Source organism: Corapipo altera, unplaced genomic scaffold (assembly GCF_003945725.1).
Source record: "Corapipo altera isolate COAL_440 unplaced genomic scaffold, ASM394572v1 57, whole genome shotgun sequence".
NCBI lineage: Eukaryota > Metazoa > Chordata > Aves > Passeriformes > Pipridae > Corapipo > Corapipo altera.
In genome coordinates this window covers 5,563,988-5,585,782 of record NW_020884905.1, presented here as the reverse complement: position 1 = coordinate 5,585,782, position 21,795 = coordinate 5,563,988, and the positions used below count along the sequence as shown (strand labels likewise).

At 36.3% G+C, this 21,795-nt stretch overlaps 1 protein-coding gene across 4 annotated transcripts in view; it reads right to left on the bottom strand.

The window, feature by feature from the left end:
* Positions 1 to 21,795, bottom strand: part of COL24A1 (collagen type XXIV alpha 1 chain) — a 125,733-nt gene that overhangs the window by 6,942 nt on the left and 96,996 nt on the right. For 2 of the 4 annotated variants that reach the window (XM_027651799.1, XM_027651802.1), the window contains 16 exons: positions 21,239 to 21,292; positions 20,393 to 20,446; positions 19,300 to 19,356; positions 17,505 to 17,558; positions 16,564 to 16,617; positions 16,401 to 16,454; positions 14,270 to 14,323; positions 12,505 to 12,612; positions 10,837 to 10,944; positions 9,258 to 9,365; positions 9,117 to 9,170; positions 8,760 to 8,822; positions 7,495 to 7,548; positions 5,902 to 5,937; positions 310 to 345; positions 189 to 215 (listed from right to left, as the gene is read on the bottom strand). In XM_027651799.1, the coding sequence (XP_027507600.1) occupies positions 189 to 215; positions 310 to 345; positions 5,902 to 5,937; positions 7,495 to 7,548; positions 8,760 to 8,822; positions 9,117 to 9,170; positions 9,258 to 9,365; positions 10,837 to 10,944; positions 12,505 to 12,612; positions 14,270 to 14,323; positions 16,401 to 16,454; positions 16,564 to 16,617; positions 17,505 to 17,558; positions 19,300 to 19,356; positions 20,393 to 20,446; positions 21,239 to 21,292 (975 nt within the window). The remainder of the gene's footprint in view (positions 1 to 188; positions 216 to 309; positions 346 to 5,901; positions 5,938 to 7,494; positions 7,549 to 8,759; positions 8,823 to 9,116; positions 9,171 to 9,257; positions 9,366 to 10,836; positions 10,945 to 12,504; positions 12,613 to 14,269; positions 14,324 to 16,400; positions 16,455 to 16,563; positions 16,618 to 17,504; positions 17,559 to 19,299; positions 19,357 to 20,392; positions 20,447 to 21,238; positions 21,293 to 21,795) is intronic. The other 2 variants (XM_027651800.1, XM_027651801.1) reach the window with 2 other exon arrangements.

Genomic DNA, 21,795 nt, shown 5'->3' with positions numbered 1-21,795 from the left:
CAGAACAGAACTGACAGAGCAAGACAGAAGGTTCAAAAAAATGTTTTGCTGTACTGATGGAAGTTGGAGAAAAATGTATTTGCATTTCAGATGCAATGACGGAACAAGCAGTGCATTTGATGAGGATCCTGCTATTTTCACTTTCAAAAAAGCACTGTACTGTAGCTTAGGGCTGTTACAGAATTTACCCTTGGTCCTGGGGGTCCAGGTGGTCCCTGGAAAATATGAAAAAATACATATTAGATGCTTCACATCTTTATGTAATGCAATTACAATGAAAAAATAAGGCATGTATTTTTATGCACTTACAGGTGGCCCTGGCTGGCCCTGCAGTCCCTGAGGACCCTAAAAGAAACAAAGATAAAATGCACCAGTGATGCATAAACATCTCTTGTTTTACATTTATGTATTTTTTAAATCACAAAATGCCCCAGTGTTTACAATGAAGATGATGTGATACCAGCTGTGGTAAAGCTGTAGATTATTAGTTACTATTGTTAAAGTACCCTACTCTCCTAACACATGAATATTCCTGTTGGAATTGTGTTGTCTGGTCACTTGTTTCTCCAACTATTTTGGACACTAAGGGAACATTAAAAGTCATACAAAGTATTAATATATTACGTGCTATACATTGTACCAGTGTTATATGTGTGTTGACAACATAAGTACTACAAGAGATAAATGACCATAAAAGCACTGTAAGTAATGTTATGGGTAGTTGCAAAAAATTAACTGATCCACTTTACTCCATGAGTATGTGCTAGGCATTTAATAGTTTAATTTATTAGCAGTGTCAATTTTCAGCCAGAACATGTTATGTTCATTGTTCCACAATGATATTGCAGGCTTCCTTTGTATTCAAGAAGTTATGCCCTTATTTTCTCATTGTATGTAGCTTCATTTTACCGTGTAGGATAATGCAGTGGGGAGGAGAGGAGGAGTAGGAACAGCTGCTTTTCCTTAGCCTACAGTGCCTACAACACACATAGCCTTAAATCTGAGTTTTAGGTTGCCTTCGGGCTGAACATGGGCCCTTCCAATACAATAAACCCATTTGAATTATTCATTCTTTGATCAACTATTCACATTAAGGCAGAAAGATCATGAATATTTATTAATATACAATGTTACTTGTGTCTCTGTTAAACTCTTATCTTCAATCTCCATAAACTTAAAGGCTCCAGGAGCTGTTGTAACAAAAAGAATAGCACTAAAAATAACAAGGAAAAAAATAGGTGGCAGTGCCTTAAGAAGAGCAAAAGAGAAGAAGGAATGAAAGGCATAGGCTAGATCTACACCTTAAATGAGTAAAACCTTTTAACACAACTGAGTCAATTCAAGCAAAACATTCTTTTGCCAGTGGTGTTTGTATCAGTTACTTGAGTACAATAAGCTGTTCCAAGGAAAAGCCCTCTCACATCAGTATGGTCACGCTAGAACTAAATCTCTGCCAAAAGAGAAATAATCTTATGTGACATGGTCATGCTGACAAATATTGTGAAACCATTCTAGTCAAATAGGAATTAAGTTGTAAATCACTTGATAAAGTAATAAGTATTCCTGCTGTGATATTTCACAGCAAGCAAGATCTATGTGAGTGTCATTTCATGCTACAATTTCTGAACTAAGGCTGTTCTCCAGCTGCCACCAGCAAGGACAGCTGGAAGTGGTTAAAGGAAGGCCAGATTCAATCTAAGATTAATTAATGTACATTTAAAAAAAGGATCTCAAAGCAGATAGGAGTGGTTTAAGTCACTAAGGCTGCAAATTTATCAGTTCTTAGGAGAATATCAGCTGTGTTTCTTACTACCTCTAGACATATTCCCGAGGCAGAGCACATGGTAGCTACCAGGGAATGGATCTGTCAGGGGTCACAATGATAGCTGCACAAGTTAAGTATGCCTGCACATCACCTGCCCTGGTCATGCCAGAGGGGCTCAGGTGCTGGATTATGAAGGATGTGAAAAGCAGGGGCCGTCATGTAATTCCTAGCACCAGATCTATGTCAGCAAGGCTATGCTGATGGACTGCAAATGGCCTTGTAGCCAAGATCCATGTTTTACATGTGTTTGTTAGAGAACAGAGAGATTCAAAACTGAAGCAATTTCTGGATGGTTAGATAGACGGTTTTCTGATACTTAACCAAGAAGACCTTAATAGCATAAGCTCCAGGGATTGTAAATATTGTTGGCTTCTCAACTGATATATCCCGACCTTATTTATTTATGTTTCATCCACTTACACCCAAAGAAGGTATAAGCCATCTTTTATGTAAATATTTACTGATTAACATCTTTATAAAAGATGTTAATGTTAAATATTGGAAAATAGAAATCAAATAATAAGTCATTTTAGCATACGTAGTATTAGTAGTATAGAAATCCCTGTAGGTTTTCTATAGAGAAGCACCTAGCTTCTCTTTACTCTTCTGAGTTTAATTATTGTCCAGCTTGAAATTTTCTTTGAATCCTATTACTATTAAATACACATAAAATATTATTGTTGCTATTCATTATTACAAAACTAATATGAGTTTGCAGAGATTACATTCGCTATTTTGGGGTAGTTCCTCAGCTGTTGCAAGTCAATTGGGTTTCACAGAGCCACACTGTTGTATGCCAGCTGGGAAGGCTGTAAGACTGCTCCATCTTCTTCAGTCTCGTGTGAATATATTACTGGACTTTTGCTTGGCAAAGTATGTTTAGTATAAAATGAAAGAGACAGTGTGAAAAAGAAAATTGAGAAACAAATTTGACATTGTGAACATATATTTGTTTATCTTGGTTCAGGACTTGATTATGCAAATACCAAGTCAAGGCACAAAGTCTTCAACAGTTTGTCCCTAAGTAACCACTGGTCTCTGATGAATAGATGTCCTTGTTCTGAGTGCTGAGATTTAGACATCCCAGTAGATTTTTCAGATGAGTGAATACTTCAGTTAATGTTCTATGTTCTTGGCATATGTCACAATTTTAAGACTCAAAAAGTCTTGGGAAAAGAACAGTTCAAATTTGTAGTGGTTTCTGAGATAAAACGGAATCTTTTGAAAATAAAAAAACCTACACTGTTCCAGTGAGTTTAAGGTATTTTGCAAAAGAGGAATGTTGTTTATCTTGATTCACTGTCTTCTTGACAGTAAAACCCATGTGAAAAAAAGATAAATACTGAATGCTATTTGTTAACTACAGTGAACCACTTGGGGGGATATTAAATTTCTTAAATGCATTAAAACTTCAGAGGGCTGTGTCAATTATCTTTACAAACCTTTAAAATATAATGAAACTGCACAGAGTGCGTTGAAAATCCTGTAGGGATTTTACCAATGTTCCTTCTTTCTGCTGCAGAGCACCAAAATAAGGTTAAATTACATTTTTCAAGGACTAAGTTAATTGCTAAATGTTTTGCTGTAATGTACAGGATTACCTTTACAAATCTACTTAATTTACCCTTTGATCGCACTAGAATTTAAGTGTGAAAAGTGTAATTCCAGTTCATAAAAACAAAAGCAGAGACTAAACCAGTTATTTTCAGTGCACTCTTTAATTCTTTCATCACCCTATTTGATTGAACAGAAGTTCAAAGGCCAAAGTCCCAATCTTTTTCTAATACTGCAATTTTATATGCAAAACATGAGCAATCCCAAGGACTTCCATATTTTCCAAGACACTTAAAATTTTTGAAGACAGTATTTTTAACAAAAAATATGAATGTTAAGCTTTCTCTGACCACTTTTGTGAGTTTGATGTTATGTCACCATATCTCATAAAGCCTAGTGTAAAGCCTACTAACATCCTGCAATATAATAGTCTGATATACAATACAGTTTAGTAGTTGGCATTAATGATTGTAAACCTCAAATAAAATATGAGAATAGAAAATTAAAGATTATGCCTTATCATATCATATCTTTTTTTCAGCTTCAAGATAGTCACAGACTGAAATGCATTATCCAAGGAGATTTTTCAATCTCCATTCTTGGGAGTTTCCAAGACTTGGGTCAATAAAGCCCTGAGTGATGTGGTCTGATGTCAGACTTGATTCTTTTCTAGACCAGCTTCCTATTTAAATGTCTTGAGATCACTTACAACCTGGATTATTTTATGATTGTATATCATAACTGATTAGATGACATGCTATGAAATAAAAAACACTAAGAAAATGAAAACACTTTCAGAAATGTCAGAATTCTGAAACAATATTCCTAAGTGTATTCCATGTTTTTATTAACATTTCAATCATAGTGAAATGAGTATTTTGAGTATTGAAAATAGTTTCAATAATTATTGATTAAATTTTAACTAAAATTTTTCAATGAACTCTGTTTCTGACTATCCAGAAATAGCCTACAGGACATGAGCTTTGTTTCACCATTGATCTCAATAAGAAGACATGAATTTACCTTCCATTTTCTAGGGGATAAAAGGACATCTTTTTCTAGTAATGAACACTGTAACCCTGACAGACTAAAATATATAACTAAAACTTGGATACTACAAAAACGTTAAAATCTATTTGATTCTAGGAAGAATGCCAATATAAAGTTTAGAGGTATAAATAAAAGCTCACAATACACAGCTGGATGAAAATAATTTTCTCTCTTTTGTATCTGAAAATAGTTGGAAATAAATCCCTTCTTTTGGGGAAAGTAGTGCCACTGTACATGATTTAAAATTAAACATTCTTCTTCTGAAGACAGTCTTACTAGATTAACTTATCTCGATGAAGTCAAGAATTCATTTAGGAATTAACTTCTTAAACACCAGCACCAATAATGGAAACAGATGTTTCTTGTTCACTATTTTGAATGGGTTTTATTGTTTTTTTAAGTGTCAGCATTTTTAGCTCTATGCTGTCATAATAATTCTTATGAACAAACAGTAGGAAAAGAGTTTAGATAATAGCAGCACAAATTAAGAAACTAGTTTTTCTCTTCTATTCTGAGATAGCAGGTGCCTCAAGAGCATTAGGACCAAAGAGAAGAGCATTAGAATCAAAGAAGAAAGTTCTCCAAGACACATAGAAGAAGCTTAGTTCCAAGCTTTAATTCCTTAAGACATTATGAATATTTCTGTTTTATTTTTCAAAACTTTAATAAGGCAGTTAGATTGGATTTTTTACAGGTGGCTGCTAAAAGCAAAATACAATAAGATAAGTGAAACCAAATTATTTTAAGTGAGATGGGGTGAAGGCAGGGTAAGAGTAACAGAAGCAAGATCACATCTGCTAGTTACTGGAAAAGGAACTAATACATCTGCCACATAAAGTAATATTGTAGTTATCAAATTTGTATTCATATTTGCTGTAAACATGATAACTTAATGGCTTTTCACATAGCCATTATTAATAGGAGATTTTACTAACACAATTTTAAAATTAAATCCAATGTTTATGAATGTACAACAACTAGTGCAATATTCTTACCAAAAAATGAAAGACAGCAAGTTCATAACCTATCTGTGCTGCCTACTGTTCCTACAGTTGGTGTTCATTGCATGGACACTCATCCACAGGCCTAGGTTTCTCCTGAACTTCTCCCTCTCTAGAGAAGATGATACAGATCTATGAACATGTGCGTGCATGCTGGGAGGCACTGACAACAAATGTGACAGAAGGTTTTCTTTTAGATCTGAACTAGGACAGATTTGGAGCATGTGCCTGCTCTATGATCAGGGGCCATGCTGCCCAACAGCTCACACCCACTGGTCATATCTACATAAGTCAACTTGAACAAGAAAAGGTTAGATTTTTGACACATGCTACCAGCTTTCTTGGCCAGTGCTCTCCTGGAGCACAACGCAACTGCCTGGCATTCAGAGCATGCAAGAGTACACTCAGTGTAACACATGAATAGTTTTTACACAGCCAAGAATATGAAAGCACAAAATTGTTTCATCTTACCATTTCACCCCTTGTGCCCTTTTCACCTCTCGGTCCCTGTAAGAAAGAGAAGTTGTTAATCCAATATGCTTTCTAGATGCCTAGGAGTGAAATAAGCAGATCAATATCCATTCAAGTTATACTACTCACATGGAAAATCCAGTTTCATCTGTGGAAGTATTTACAACTCTGGGGGTTTGATTTTCCTGTACTAGAAAACTAAATTACCTGAAAACATTTTGCAGTTTCTATATATGGAAAGTTGTTTTCTTCAGCTTGCAAATACGTTTTTTCTCAGTAATTTTAACTGTCTCTGTTGTCCCTGTCTATCAGCTGTATTCCTCACAATTTCATTCACTGTAATACATCAGTACTTCACCATCTTAAGAGCAGAGAACAAAACTCAGTATTCCCTGTCACTGAAGAAATCCATTCATCATATATATGTTTCTATTAACCTATATTAGTTTTCCTCTCACGATCAGATTAGACACAGTTTTTCTGACATTTTTGGCTAGTTTTGCACTTAAACTGTTTCCAAGGATGGCAACAATCTTACAGTTCTTTCCTGGAAGAATTTTGTATCTCGATAGCTACATTTCATAACACAGAAGTAATATTCAACAATAATGCTTTTTGAATGATAATGGCAAACTATTACATTCAATATGAAGTCTATTAAAAGCCTTTATACAAGTACACACAACTGTAAAGTTTTTCTCCTTGGTGCAATTGAAAAGAATAGTGCAAAATTTAAAGCACTGTTTTTCCCAACAAGTGGAAAGAATTGCAGATGGAACATTACCCTTCTTTTTCACTTGTAAATATTCATATTTATTACTTTTATTGTGCATTTGTTATTTTTATGATTATGTCAATTTCTAGATATTCTCATTTGCTCCATGTCTAGTTCATCAGAGTAACCTGCATGGTCCAAATTGCTTCTAAAACTACCCTGCATGGTTGGGTAGTCTGCAGACATGAGCCACAGGGTTTTCTCTTGCAAAACAAATCTGGCTCTGGCACTGGGATTGTGACAAGAGATGGAAATGGGGATGAGGACAGAGCTTCCCCACTGCAGGGAACTTGGGGAGCATTGAAGGTTGTCAGAAAGACTGAGATGATATCTGAGTTGTGACAGGGTCCTCATCAGCACCTGGAACACCCCTACAGGGGCTTATGGGCACTCCCAGAGTGTCTAGAGGGGCGCTCTGGACAGTTCAGCTCACAACACATAAAAAATAAACTATACTGAAACCAAGTGTGATACTCTCTAAATATATCTCAGATCTAAGGCTGAGAAAGAATATCCAGGTGGCAGTCACTACGTGCTGTTTTACACCTTGACTTGCCCGCTGCCCCTGTAGGCATGCCCTCTGTATACTGTACTTAGAAGGTCATTGCAATGACTTTGTCATTGGCTTTTGTAATTTTTTTTTCTTGTTTGTATTATAGATGCTGGAATCACACACATTATCTCACCCATATGGTATAAAAAAAGGAGGTCCAACTGGCTATTTGCAGACAGAAAAAATTAGAAGGTTGCAGAAGAAGATTACTTAAAGAAAGGGTAGGTGAAATAAATAGATTATGCAAAAATAAAAGGAAACTTACAGGCCTGCCAGCTGGGCCTGTTACACCTTCTTGACCAACAGGGCCAATATATCCCTGTAAACAAGCAAGGAATTTATTAGTTCACCATGTTTACAAAATTAAGAAAATCCTCATGACATGTTCTGGTTTAAAGCTGCTCAGCACGCACCCCTGTCAAATATCCAAAGATCATGGTGATATTCTCTTTCTAAATATTAAGTGCACATTGCAACAAAATCAGGAAGGTAAGTATTCTAGTAATTTGTAATAGTTGTGGCTGGAAAGCCCACACATATTTTTTAATGTGAAAATTGATGCACTAAAACCAGTGGAAACTTAAGTACTCTGATTACAAAAGACTATGTATTTATTGAGCTACAATCAACCATATCTTGAGCTATATTACTAGCCACAAGTAGTCTTGTAAGGCTGCCAGTAAATGCTGTTAAAATGTTACTTTCCTGTTCCATTTCACTTAGAGCAAACTGCTCATGTCCAGTGTTTATCTTGTATAGGAATATCTAGAAAAATAAGGTAGTTATTAGAACAGGCCCCTAAAGCTGCTGCTCTGCATCTGGTTAACTGAACAAATTCAGTTCTGTGGTGGCAACGCCAGCAGTGAGAGAAAAATATTTTGAACTAAGATCTTCCACGCTGTAACCCTTCCCCCTTTTACAACACTTGATGCTGTAAGCTGGATGCACATTCCCTAGTATTAAAAAGTGCTAAAGATGCTTCCACATTTTTGGTGAGCAGGAAAGAAGAATGTAATGAAGAATAAGCTAATGCAGGTTAGGAATCTTTCAGATAAAAAGAAAATATTTATTAAAGAAAGACTGCCTATTAATCAATAATTCCTGACCACCACTCTGTCTTGCTGTAGGCAAAGTTTGATCCTTTTCTCTTTTGCAGTAGGACAGAGGTATACAATCAGTACTTTTGCCAGTAAGAGGAATGTTCAACTCCAATAGACAAAGATATGGGAGTCATAAGATTGCTTGTGTAGATGAAATTTTGCTAGGAAAGCCACAATTAGTCAACAGAGCTTGTTTTTTTCTTTCAGTATTAAAAACCCAGCTCTGCTTGTGTGTTTGTAAGCACATTGCAAACAGAGCAGCGTTGCAGTACAAGCAAAGGGCTTCTAGCAGAGTCATAGGCTCAGACAGAAAGGTTTGGTTAGAGGGTTCTGGCCTTGTTAATGAGAAAAAAGATTATTTTCTAAGTTAAAAATGTATGCCACCTGCAAACCACCCTGACAATCTCTTTCATGGATTGAAAACACTTACAACTTGGCCTGTTGGACCTTTCGGGCCCAGAATTCCAAATAAGCCAATGTCCCCTGCAGGACCCTGAAAATACAAAAGAACAATTTAATCAAATATGGACATTAGCTATCCACTTGTTTCAATCTCTTGCAATCAGTGAAAGTAAGATAATTTCTAAGAGCAGTAACAGTGAAAATACCAAGTGCACTGGGCCAGAATATTTATCCTTAGACATGGAGTACACAGTTCTGCCTGTCATGTTCCAACAGTTCAGAGGTATTTTGAGCAAATTACTGTGAAAGATGATTATTTCTACTCTTTCCTAATGTTCTCTTTCTGTAATGGCTTAAGATCTAACAGAAAAGAACAAGCACATACTTTTGGACCTGGGAATCCTTGAAACCCCATTAAACCTTGATCTCCATCTTCTCCCTGTAATAGGAACAGGTATCTTTATTATTATTTCATATTCATAACTCTTGGAATACTTGTTTTGCATCAACAGTTGTGATTACATACAGCTTGTCCTTTCAGTCCAGTGTCTCCTGCTGGTCCTTGGTCACCTTGTGATCCTGGAAGGCCTCTTTTGCCTCGCTTTCCTGGATGACCTAGAAGTCCTTTCTCACCCTGTAAATAGGAAGAAAATATAACTTTTATTACAATTGTGAAAGTTATAAGTGTAAATATGGGTTTCCTGTCAGAAGTGTGGAACATGCTTTCTCTCTAAGAAATAGACTTCATTCGTTTTATTTCCCTCAGGGATGCTTTCAATAATTATACAAGCACTAAAATGCAGATGTGACTTGACTGCTGCTTGATGTGGAAATGTAAAACCCATACATGTTGAATCAATTCTAGTATGGTATCTCCCAGTGTAAGCAGTAAATTCACAAAATGAAATACAGAATAGACAGGTTAAAAGTAAATTTAAAATGTAATCTTCTGAGCAAGACATAGTGTACTTGTGGAACTCCCTGCTGTTTGACTAGAAATCTACATTGATTCAAATGGAAACCAGAAAAGACAAATCCTCTCAGGACTATCAAATACATAGAAATCATGTCTAGCTCAGGAGGATACTGAGTTGCAATAAAACCTGTAATTATACATGTTTCATGCTTTGTGCTTATGCTCTTCCCTAGGTTTTACCTTTCTGCTTTAAAAAAGACAGTCTTTTGGTCTGACTTGGTATGTCCACTATTAATGTTAATTTTGTAGTATATGTGGCAACAGTTTTCCCTCAACTCATTTATTCCTTGCATGCACTTCTGACCAGGAACTACCTCCTACAGCTCATTGTCTAGATGAAGGAGTAAAATTCAGACTGGGAGCACTGGCAATAAACACTACAAATAGTGAATACAGTTTATACTAACATATTTTCATGAAAATATAACAAAGACAGTATTTCCAGTTCTAAAGTAACCTAAGGTTTTAAAGAACTGCTTACCCATAAAACCTCACAGAGCACTGTAAATCATGATTTTAGAGAAAAAAAAATCTATTCTACATGAAGAAAATTATCTGTACTGTTTCCATTGTTGGATTATTTTAAAATTGAAATGAGTCTAATTAATTTAAGGATATGCTGATGTCAGGTACATGGAACTGCCTGGAAAATAGAGCACACTCAGATTTATTTTTTTCTAATAGGACTGAACAAGAACAGTTTAAGTCCTATGATAAATGGATGTCCCAGGTGAGTCTTTCGCTCCCAAACTTGAGACTGAGGCTTGAAATTATAGTACTTCTCTGCTTATAGGTTGCTCAGATGTTCAAATTATCCCAACCATTCTAGTAGCTACAGGAGGTTAGAAATAAAAGTCAGGAAACGTTTGGCTGTAAAGCTGGAATAAATAAAAAGTGCTTTGAACAGCTTCTGGAGTTGGGACTAGCACTTGGATGGGACCTCTATTTTCAAATTACAGTTTATGGAAATGAGGTCAATGTAACTTGTAGTCTTAGCCTTCAAGTAAGTCTTGACTTAGGTTACTCGTATGATTAACAGTAGTATGATGATTCCACAGTCAGTTATTGCAGTATGAAGACTAAGCAACATCAGTAATACTGTACCTAAACAACAAGATCCTGTGTGTACCTTTAGTCCGGGTGCTCCCCTGGGCCCTGGCATGCCTGACAATCCCTTGGGACCTCGAGCTCCAGGATAACCTGCCAGACCTGGTAATCCTGAGTTTCCTTTATTACCCTTAACAAATTGAAAATAATGGATTACAAGCAGAACAGCCAAACATGTTTTTTCATTGTATGCTGAAACAGGTTTTTAACATAAAATCAGTCAAAACCACTTAATGCTTTTTGTATATATGGACACACACTGATAATACATCAAAATGCATAGAAAGACTATGATCAGCAGTATCATCTGGATTTCTGTTAATATTCCAAAAGTAGAAAGCTGAAAATATGGTTGAGATTTACAGTATTAATTTTTCATGAAGAAGTAACTCCACATGAAACAAAATGACACTACCTTCCCAGAGAAACATTCAAAATTCAACACGTTTATTTCTAAGTATCAGGTATAATGAATATTTCTGTGACATAATGTAGTAGAAATACATGCATGTATAGATATCTATCTTTTTTATTTAATACGACATTCAGTTATGCACTCACAGAAATGAAAGGGTTATATGAAATAAGATTTTTATATTAAATGTGATTTTCAGGGCTTTTGAATATGGTGCTGTGGCTTATAAACCAATGGACTAATAAACTTACATAGCAATAGTTGTGGGTTTTTATTCATTGTGGCAAAAATCAGTTTTATATTCCTCTCCTTATTACAGATTGTAATGGGGCAATGGAGTCATCTTTAATATGATTGTATGACATTTCCAGTGGAAATGCAAAAATATAAGAATTCTTTGGGATGATACTTCTAAATTCAACTCCAGAGAATTTTAAGAACTTGGAAGAGGTTCATGATCTGAAACTAGAGAGATCTGAATAGGGTACACCTTCCCCCTATATTTAATATTCTTTTTGTTCAACCAGATTGGAAATTCATACCTGCAACAACAGTGCCTCACTCAGCACCTTGATTAATTCCTAACACAAAATCTAACTTGGCAACATTTTATAACAATTACTGGTCAATCCAAGTAGAACTACTGAGAAATACCATACTTGAAATCAAAGTGATCAGATTTTCAATGATGAGAATAACTAAAGGAATTTTCTCCCCCTCTCTGGAGGGACTCACCAAAGAATTGTGTCACTACTCCCAGAGGCACCATCTTTGGCCCACAGGTGACAAAGAACAGTCAGACAAAAATCTGTTTCCAAGAATGCTTCCAGATACCTTATACACTTTTTCATTGATTTTGGACAAAGCTTCAGAATTATTTAGGTAGAGAGGTATAGGTTACAAATTCAAAGACAAGAGGGGAAAATGTGGGATTATCTCAGAGCCTGAGAGCAAACAGTCTCAGCTGGGGTCTATGGCTCATTTTCAGGAACAGAACCGTGCAGCCTCTCTGAATCAGAAATCATTTTCACTTAGCTGTATTTACTACTAACATATACTAACGAAATACTTCTTCTCACAGCACCCTTCCCTTTATATCCTGGTAACTTTATATCCTGGCCAGAATATTAGGAGTAAAAAAGAAAGAAAATAATAGAATTGGTCTAATTTTCAAGATGCTCAAGGAACTGAGAATGGTTCCTCCTTTTTAAATATCTTAACCTTAGAAAATCTGTAATGCAAAATGACATAGAGGCAATGTGGAAAGCAACTTACCCTAGGGCCAGGCTTCCCCAACAGCCCAGTCTTGCCAGGGTTCCCAGGAATGCCTTCTGGTCCAGGGTACCCAACTGCTCCTTTCTGCCCTGCTGGCCCCGGTTTTCCCTTGAAACAAATTTAAATATAGCACTTCACCATCGCACAACCAGATTTCAGTCACAGTATTTCCTAAACCCTGCATAATAGTAGACCCAGTGATACGAATGAATACTCGCAGATGATGTTCTGAGTTAGAATTCGGAATGCTGCTGGTTTAACCTTAGACTTCCTGTGTTATGGGATCTGAGCTGAAATCATGGAGCTGCCCCCTTTGTGTGCCAGGCCTGGAAGATGACTGAGAGTGTTGACTCTTAAACTGAAGCAAGGAAACCTGATAAAGGAATTTATTTATCGCTGAACCCCCCCCAACTGTATATATTTTCAGACTTTATTTTACTAGATATTTAGTACTACTCAGTAATACTTTCACAAATTTATGCTGTTCAAATTTTAACATATCAAAATACATACAAACTTCTAATAAGGCAAGTTTTCTAATAAGGTAACTGTGGCTATACTTTTACAAAAAAAGCCTCATATCACATCCAACAGAGGACACATTGATTTATTTCCTTACAATTATTTCCCTTTAGACTGACATACACTATCTTAAAGGGCTTGGGCTTCTGCAATGATCTCTCTATGAATGCAGTTCTCAGAAATTTAAAATATTCTCACTAGAAAACATCTTCTCTGAAAAAGTATAGTTAACAACAGTCACACAGAATGTAAGAAGTGTGCCATCTTAATCATATTTCTAATTTCTGATTGTTGAAGTATCTTGCACTTGGGATGTGCTTTGAAACTTCCTTAAGTTTAAGTTTTACGGCCTTTTCCTCACTTCTCTGTATGTCTTGCCTTTCCCTCTTTTCCTTTGTCTGCTGAATGATACACTCTCTGCAGTCCTCCAGAGGAAAAGGCTGAGTATTTACAAAAGACACACAGTTCCTTGCCTTCAGTAGGCTATTCTTGCCCTCTGCTCAGCAGGTACAAGCTCTGTGAAGCAGCTGCACTTCTCCAGTTACTGACAGTGTTTTGATGTGAGGTAGTAAAAGTTATTTACAATATGTCCTTGTGTGGTACTATTTATTAGGGGACCAAAATAACCTTGATGCATTTTGTTCTTAGCTATATTTACAGAACAACCTACTGCTTCCTGCTCTTTCTTCTCCCTCAGGGAGAAAGGGATGCAAGTTATCTTCTCTACAGTAAATTCAGAAAGAACATTAAAAATTTCAGCTCAGGGCAAGCAAGAGAAACAAATAAACCTCAAGGGATCTACCACATGTATCCATCATGGACATATGGATCCAAGCTCCTGTGGGCTGCAGCTGTTCTAAGAACTGATGGGGCCAGGAGTGAACAGTAGTACAGCTCTGTGCAATATAATGTGATAACCTCCAAATGGACTACAAGCCATATGCAAAAATGATCCAATTAAGTAACTTTATGGGTGGGAAGGACCTTGTTGTTCTATTAGTCGTACCTCACTTCCATATGCTGAGTAATTGAACATAATTCAGTATAATTTAACATAATTTCAAAAATTATTAATATTCAAAAATGACAGGGGTTCCTTTACACTTCCTGGATAACAAGAAAGTTCCTTAGAGTGAACATAAGACCTGCAAGTACCACGGCATGACGCAATTTTGTTTTTATTTTTATTAGTATTTTCTTTGTTCTATAACCTGAAAATAGACTTTAGAATTTTATTACTTACAGGAATTCCAGGTTTGCCTGCCTGACCCATCGCTCCTTTCTTCCCTGTGGGTCCCTAAAAGTTACAAACACTTGTGAACTGACGAATGTCTTAAACTCAATCCCTTAAGAGCTGATGATTGTTCCCTTCTTAGTATGCATGTTCACATTGCCTGGCTATGAACCAGACTACTTCCATTTCAGGAGACAGCAGAAAGTTTTTGAAGTAAAAGTGAATAAATTTCTGGTAGAATTGTATATATCTTTCCCTTTTATGAATTGGTATAGTGTAGTTTTCAGACCTTTTCTAGCAAGAGGCATAAAACATTTTTCATTATGAAGCTGACAATTTCTTCTCTATCAGTCACCCCTCTGTGAGGAAGTACACTTTTACAGCATTTCCTGTACTCTTTAAAAGAGAAGTCATGAAAAGTAGACAATGTACATACACTAAATGCCCATGAAAGACAACAATGGAAAACAATAGTGTCACATATGGGAACATTCTTTTTATCTAAGATGTACAAAAAAGATAAAATTTACTTAAAACCAGACCTTTTTTTCATATTGACTGATGTAAAAATCTGTAGTCTTAGAAAACTGAGCAATACTGAGCAGATAACATTCTTGCAAGTGGTTTAGTGACCAAGAGGCCAAGTATCAAGGAAGAAAAGCTTCTCAGAGAACTTTATTTATAGGATATTCTCCACAGAATATAAAGATCTATGTCATTAATTTTATCCTCTGTCTAAAAAATGCAACAACTGGACAACAGGGACAAGAATAATGTCTGTTAGCATAGAACAAGTAGAAAAAAGCTTTCAAGATTTTCCAGATTAATTATTTTAAACACTGTTCATTAAAGCAGAAGTTATACTAAACTATTATGCTGCAATAAGATAAAACATGCAATAAAGTGAAAAGGCCTGAGTCACTGTAGTTGTAAATGTTTCATAATTAATGTAAATATGATAAAAACAAAAAATGCTGTTCTATTCCTTAATTTAATGCCTTTTTATTAAGAACTGGATAAAAAAAGTCCACCAATCAGAACTGGAATATGCATATTCAAAGAACTTAATATTGTTTTAATTACAATTTCTGGATCATAAACCCAGATGATTCAGCATTGCTGTTTATGGGATTACCTTTGTAAGGCTTGTTATAGCAACACCAGTAATGCCACTGGAGTTAAGACTATATGAATTGTTTCACTACTAACATTTTTGTGTAAACCTTTAGGTTCTTAGATTGCTCCAAGTTGGATATTGGTTCCAGATTTGTAAAAAGTAGTATTAATCTGAGAAGCATTTGCAATAAAAGAAAACATTCTCCAAGAGGAATTACTGATTTTATCCTGTGCTATGAGTAGTTTCTCAAAGGCAATATGTCTGAATGCATGGCTATGTTTTCACATCACATTTCCTTTCTGTTGCTCCCCAGTCCTAGTCTACTACAGATTCTTGTAGTTACCTAGAAAATGTTGCAACTCTAACATAGTTACTCTATGGAACGTCTCACACAAAATATCTCATTTAAATTGCAATGGCAGTTGGTATTGTAAGAAATCTTTTAGCCTAAATCTTTCGAAATCTCAAAGGCCGATGATATTCAGCCCATGAGAGAATATAAAACACTCTTGTCAATTTTAAACACATCACTGAGACAAACTATTATTTCTAAAGGGAAAGACTTTGGTTTTGATATTTGTCATGACTTGCTCTCTCATTATGCCACTAGTATTCTGTGGCAAATTCCTTATTTCCACATCTCTGAAAACTCAGTGCAGTGTAGTATCAGGAGTCTTCATTTACAGATCAGAGAAGCAAAATCCCAGGTGCCTTCCAGAGCTACTTTGCCGCAAGGAACTCCACTTAAGGGTATAATTGAATATCACTGAAACGTTTCCAAAAGAACCTCTTGTAAAGCTTTATATCACTCCAAAGCAAAACCACTTACATATCAAATAACACACATTTACTATCCCACTATGCAATTTTCCATTTTATGTTTTTGTTTTTCCTGCAGGTATGAAAGGAAACCCAAACACTCAGTTCTAGCCTTCAATAACAGTTTTCCAAGGATAGTCAGTGAAGAGTAAAAACCTACAAATCCAAATTAAGTGCAGTTTTGCTTTGCTTTTTTCTACTTACTCCTGAACCTCTTTCTCCTTTTGGTCCTTGCTCTCCCAGTTCACCTGTCTCTCCCTTTGGAAAAAAAAAAATAAATTAAATAAATGAAAAGAATTATTTGAATGCAGATGAAAACATATTTTCAACAGTCAATAGATGAATCTCACTTGTTTGAAACACTTACTGGAGGCCCTTGCTGTCCAGCAGGTCCTCTAAGCCCTGGAAGACCTATATGACCCTGGGAAGGAGAAAATATAGCATATTACAATACAAGTAACTCAGCCTGTCATACCCAGAGCTATAGACTTCCTTGCAAAGCCCATCTTGGGGGGATCTGGGTGGACCCAAATTCACTGACATGACCTAGATAAAGTATGTTCAGATGTCCAAGATCAAACCTCATGGAGTTTTTATTCTTTACATTCTCTACTCCAAACTGCAAGAGGGAATTACATATTGTTTAAACATTTCTGCACTTCTGTAAGCACAGATTCAGTTCATTCATTTATTACTATGTCTATCTGTATTATCTGTGTAAAATGTGCTTAAATTTCTGTAATACTCATTCAGTATTACAGAATCACAGATGGTTTAGGTTGAAAGGGACTTTTTGAGATCATCTAGTGGAACACTTCCCCTCAAGCAGGGCCAGGTAGAAAAGATTATCCAGGACCATATCTAGTCAAGTTTTGAGTATTTCCAAGGATGGAGACTCCACAACCTCTCTGGGCAGCTTTTTCTGGTGCTCATTCATCCTCACAGTAAAAAAAAGCCATTTCAAATGGAATCTCATGTGGTTCAGTTTTTGCCCTGTTCCTCTTGTCCTGTCACTGGACACTACTGGGACAAGTCTGTCTCCTTCCTGTTCATTCTATCCCACCAAGTATTTATACACAGTAGGGTCATTCAAATCTTCTCCAACTCATGAATTTCAGCTCTCAATTTCTCATATGAAAGATGGTCCAAAGTGTTTTAAGAGTTCATCAGTGCAGCGAGGCGTAGGTAAATAAGTAAGTACATCTCTGTGCACTTGTGAGAGAAGATGATACTTCTGCTACATTACTCCACATGTATGCATAGCATGCCATGTTCAAAAATAAAAGAATAAAAAGCAAGAGGTATTACCTTGTAGCCCTCATCACCAGGTTCTCCTCTATCTCCACGTTCACCACTAGGACCCTAGAGAAAAAACCAAAGAGCAAAATATAACAGCTGAACTGAAAGAATGCTGCAGAAAGAAAGCTGGGATTTCTCTCAAAACAGACTAACCAATGATATGGAACTGAGGAATATAAATATTAAAGTTGGCTAAAGGAATAAACATTAATAAACATGATTTTTTTTCTAAACAAAATCCATTGCAAACAGTAACCACTGTCTAAAATATTTTGTAACTGAAAACTAGAAGCTAAGAGATCAATCCTACATGGGCCTAAATGAAATAGGAGGACTGACCTCAGTAGAACTTCTCCAGGTTTATACCCATATATAAATATATACGATATCTTAATTTAAAATCTGAACAAATAAATGAAGAGACTCTGTTTTCAAGAAATGAAAGGAAAACTCTCTTTTGGTTTCTGTAAGACAGCACATTAAAAATTGGGTTTTGTTCTGAAATTACTTGCTGTAGTCAAAATCTGCTTTAATCTTTAAGCTTGTCCTAATATAAAGGCAATTTCAATCCCTCAGCATGCCTCACACATGAGAGAGTTGTACAGCAGCAGAGGAAATAGCATGATTTTTGTGATTAATGTGATTCTTCCTGCTGCATTCAGACAGCTCACTAGCTCTACTTTAGGAAAAGGTCCTTATTCCAGTGTCCCACAAGAAACTGGATTTTTCCCCAGAATTTTAACTTTCATTGTAGCAAATGCACCAAATCTAAGTCACAGGAAAAATTATGGGATAGGGAATCACACCCATGAAAAGTAAGAATGGCTGAGTCTTTCCAAAAGACATCCAGCCAATCATTAGATGAAATAATAAATGACTGCCTCTTTCCCACCTAAGTAGAAGCACATAACGAAAAAGTGCCCAGGCAGCACTAACTGCAGTATATCTTTACAGTTCACATCTGATTAGATTAGTCACTTCTAGTGCATATGCACCAAGACATACTATTGTGCAACTGCTTGTATACTCTCCGAAGTTTCAGCAACCTCATAGCATGTTTCCTACAGGGAACCCCACCAGGTGAAAGGGCCCCACTTGCAAGGTTTGAGCAGTCAGCATTACAGAGACAGTTCGGCTACAACAGAATGGATGGAGTCTCTTCCCTCACGTATCACTGTAATTAAGTTAAGAACCTGGTCCAGATTCTTTATCTTCAGCTACATCAGGGTCTTATAGTCCTGCCTTTTCAGAAAGCAAGGTATAAACATTAAGGTTAATCAGAAGAGAAGTAGACTGTACAAGAAATGCTTCTGGTGCAATCAAAGGCTGAATATGAAACACTTTTAATAAGATTTTGAGATGGTTTTTAATTTTTTTTACAGGTTCATAGTTGTAGCAGAGAGATACCCCACATATGAATTTAGTACAAAAATAGCTACAAAATACAGTTCTCTAAATCAGCTAAATTAGTTAGCAGCGATAATGAAATAAGTCAAAACATGGTTTTGGTTACTAAAGCAATTAGGTATAATTCAGGGTAAAGAGAGAGAGTAAAATTCTGTTGCTAAATGTGCTGGTCTACACACAGACTAATGGTATTAGTGTAATTAAATAGAGGTCACATAAGTTTAAGCAGGAAAGAGCACACAACTGCATTTTTCAGAGAGAGACTGCCTGTTAAAGGACCACTTTTGTGCAAGCGGGTACTGACTCCTGAGACAGGGATACAAAGCTTCAGAAAGAACAGCATTGCTTCCTGTCTCAAGATGCACTAACATAATTTGTTTGAGAAAGAAAGACCTACTGGTTCACCTATGGGCCCTGGTGGTCCAAGGACTGTATTGTCTTCGCCTGGGTAGCCCTAAACCAAAGATAAGTATTAAAAAACGTTAACTTGGAAATTCAACTTTGTCTACCATGCACACAAGTTTTAATGCTAATAAAAACCAGAGACCATGCTGTATAGATGCTAAAAGTGAATATGATGCTTATGGTTCTAATATAATGGAAATCATAACTCCATTTTAACATTTACGTAAATGTCCCAAAAGCATTTAGGACTAAAACACCTAGGTATTTGCTCTATTCGCAAAGGCAGTTATTAAAAAAAAAAGGATTTGAACAATTTCCATGTAATCATTTCTTTATTTAATGAAAAAAAAAGCATAAACAGGATATTTGACAAGAGGAAAAAAATTTCTTCCACTATTTTGAGAAATACACTTAATATACAAAAACAAGTGTACAGAAGACTCCAAAAATGCCTCTTAACAGTATTTATTGCAAAACTGGCCTTAGTATAAGAATGTATTTCTCTGTCAAGTGTAACTCCAAATCCATCTTCATGAAGTGAATCCATGTACCTGCTTGGGGTCACACAAACTTCAGCTGGCACACAAAGCTGTTTGCAGTATTTGAGACTTAAAAGAACAACAGTAAATCTGACACTAAAATAGCAGCAGAGACCACATCCTGTCCCTAACATTTTAAATTAACCACAGACATTTGTCCATCTAAGTTGGGCTTTCAGGCAGATCAGTGGGTGTACTCACAGACTTAGAGTTAAGTAAATATTTAGCTGGTTCTGCACTGATTATTTTTGTCAGCAGTGCTCACCAAGGGCAGTGGTGCTATCTGATACAATAGAATGTGTTTCTTACAATGGGTACTTTGTGTTTTAAAACCTCAACCATTTTAATAGTATAATTTGGGACTCCATCTCTGAATGATCCATTTCTCCCGTTTGCATTTCTTTTCCTATCCTCTCATAATACTAACAAATACTGCAAATGGTGGCTTTTGCTGTGTGCTGTCGAAAACAGAGGGCATGCACTAAAGTTTCCTCTGTTGATAATTTCACAAACTGTAGGAAAATAAAATAAAATCCATCTTCATACCTTTTCTCCTTTGGGGCCTGGGAGCCCTGTGGGCCCTGGAGAACCCTGGTGACCCTAAAGAACCAAACCAAATCAAACTAAAATTAGATCCAAAACAAATAATTAAAGAAATAACTAATTCCAAACTTTCTTTTAGCTACTTGTAACTATTGTTCTAGGGTTTTTTCTGCTTGTCAATAATGCTAAATCATGATATGACAACAAAAACAATGGACCCAGGTAGAAAATGGATTGTGTGCAGGAAAAGCTCTGTGCACAGTGGGAAATCACAGGTTCTGGCAGGTGAGGGGAACTGGGCTGGTTTTTGCTTCAGGGTTAGGGTCACTGGTGGATGGTCGTGTTTGGAAAAGAGACTGGACAGTATGGTCTGTAAGAGCAGGACTCAATCAAGGACTTATGATGACAATCATGACTATTTTGCAATGAAAGCCACAATATATTTATGTCCTTCAACTAACTTCATTCAATCAGTTTCTGTTACTGAAATGGAAACTGCCTGGCCAGACAGCAGAGGTTGTGGTGTTTGCTGAACTCTCTTCATAATGAATAGTTGTAGTAGTTTTATAGGAACTTTATTCACAAGGGGCGAGATACATTGGACAAATAAGGGTTTAAAATCAGTGGTAAAAACCTGCTAGTGAACTCACAAAACCCAGTCACCATTGCTTAAGGTGAACACTTCTGAGTAGGCAATCACATGTCATATAAACATATGTATCTGTCTTTCCTAAAGATATTTGTGTAGTCTAGATACAGATCCTAGTGATAGTTGAAATTAGAGTATCACTTTAGAATGTGTGTGTACATGAATTCAGTAAAATCTCACCCCATTCAGTAAAAACTCACCCCATAACCTGGAATTCCTGACTCTCCTTCAGGTCCCATTCCTCCTGGGTGTCCCTGTTAAATGCAATAATCAGCGAGAGAAAAATGAACTCTTCTGTAAAGTGTTACAACAATGCCTACTTTATAAAGTCACCACTTGGAAATATCTTCAAATACTGACATTTGACACACACACAACTTTCTTGTTAGGTCCAACTTAATTTACTAAACAATACTGGGCTTTTCCCAGTTCTATGGAAAAAGTGATCAACGTTTTCAGTCCTAACCTTATAATCCTTGTGCATAATTAAGATTAATAAGGATCTGATCTTTCAGAGGGGTAGAACTCTGTAAATGCTAGTATGCCAAGAGAAATTGGAGGTGATCATCACCTTAGGAAGTTGAGTCCTTCTCTCAAAAATATTGGCCATTAGATAGTTAACTTTACTTCTGTACTTCATGTGTTCAGGAACGTACTGCTGCATTTAGCGGCCACAGGATTGGGCCCTGAATCACTGAGACAGGCATGTTGCCTCTCTAGTGTGGAGCTTGGATGTGTCTGTGCATATCTCACGCAG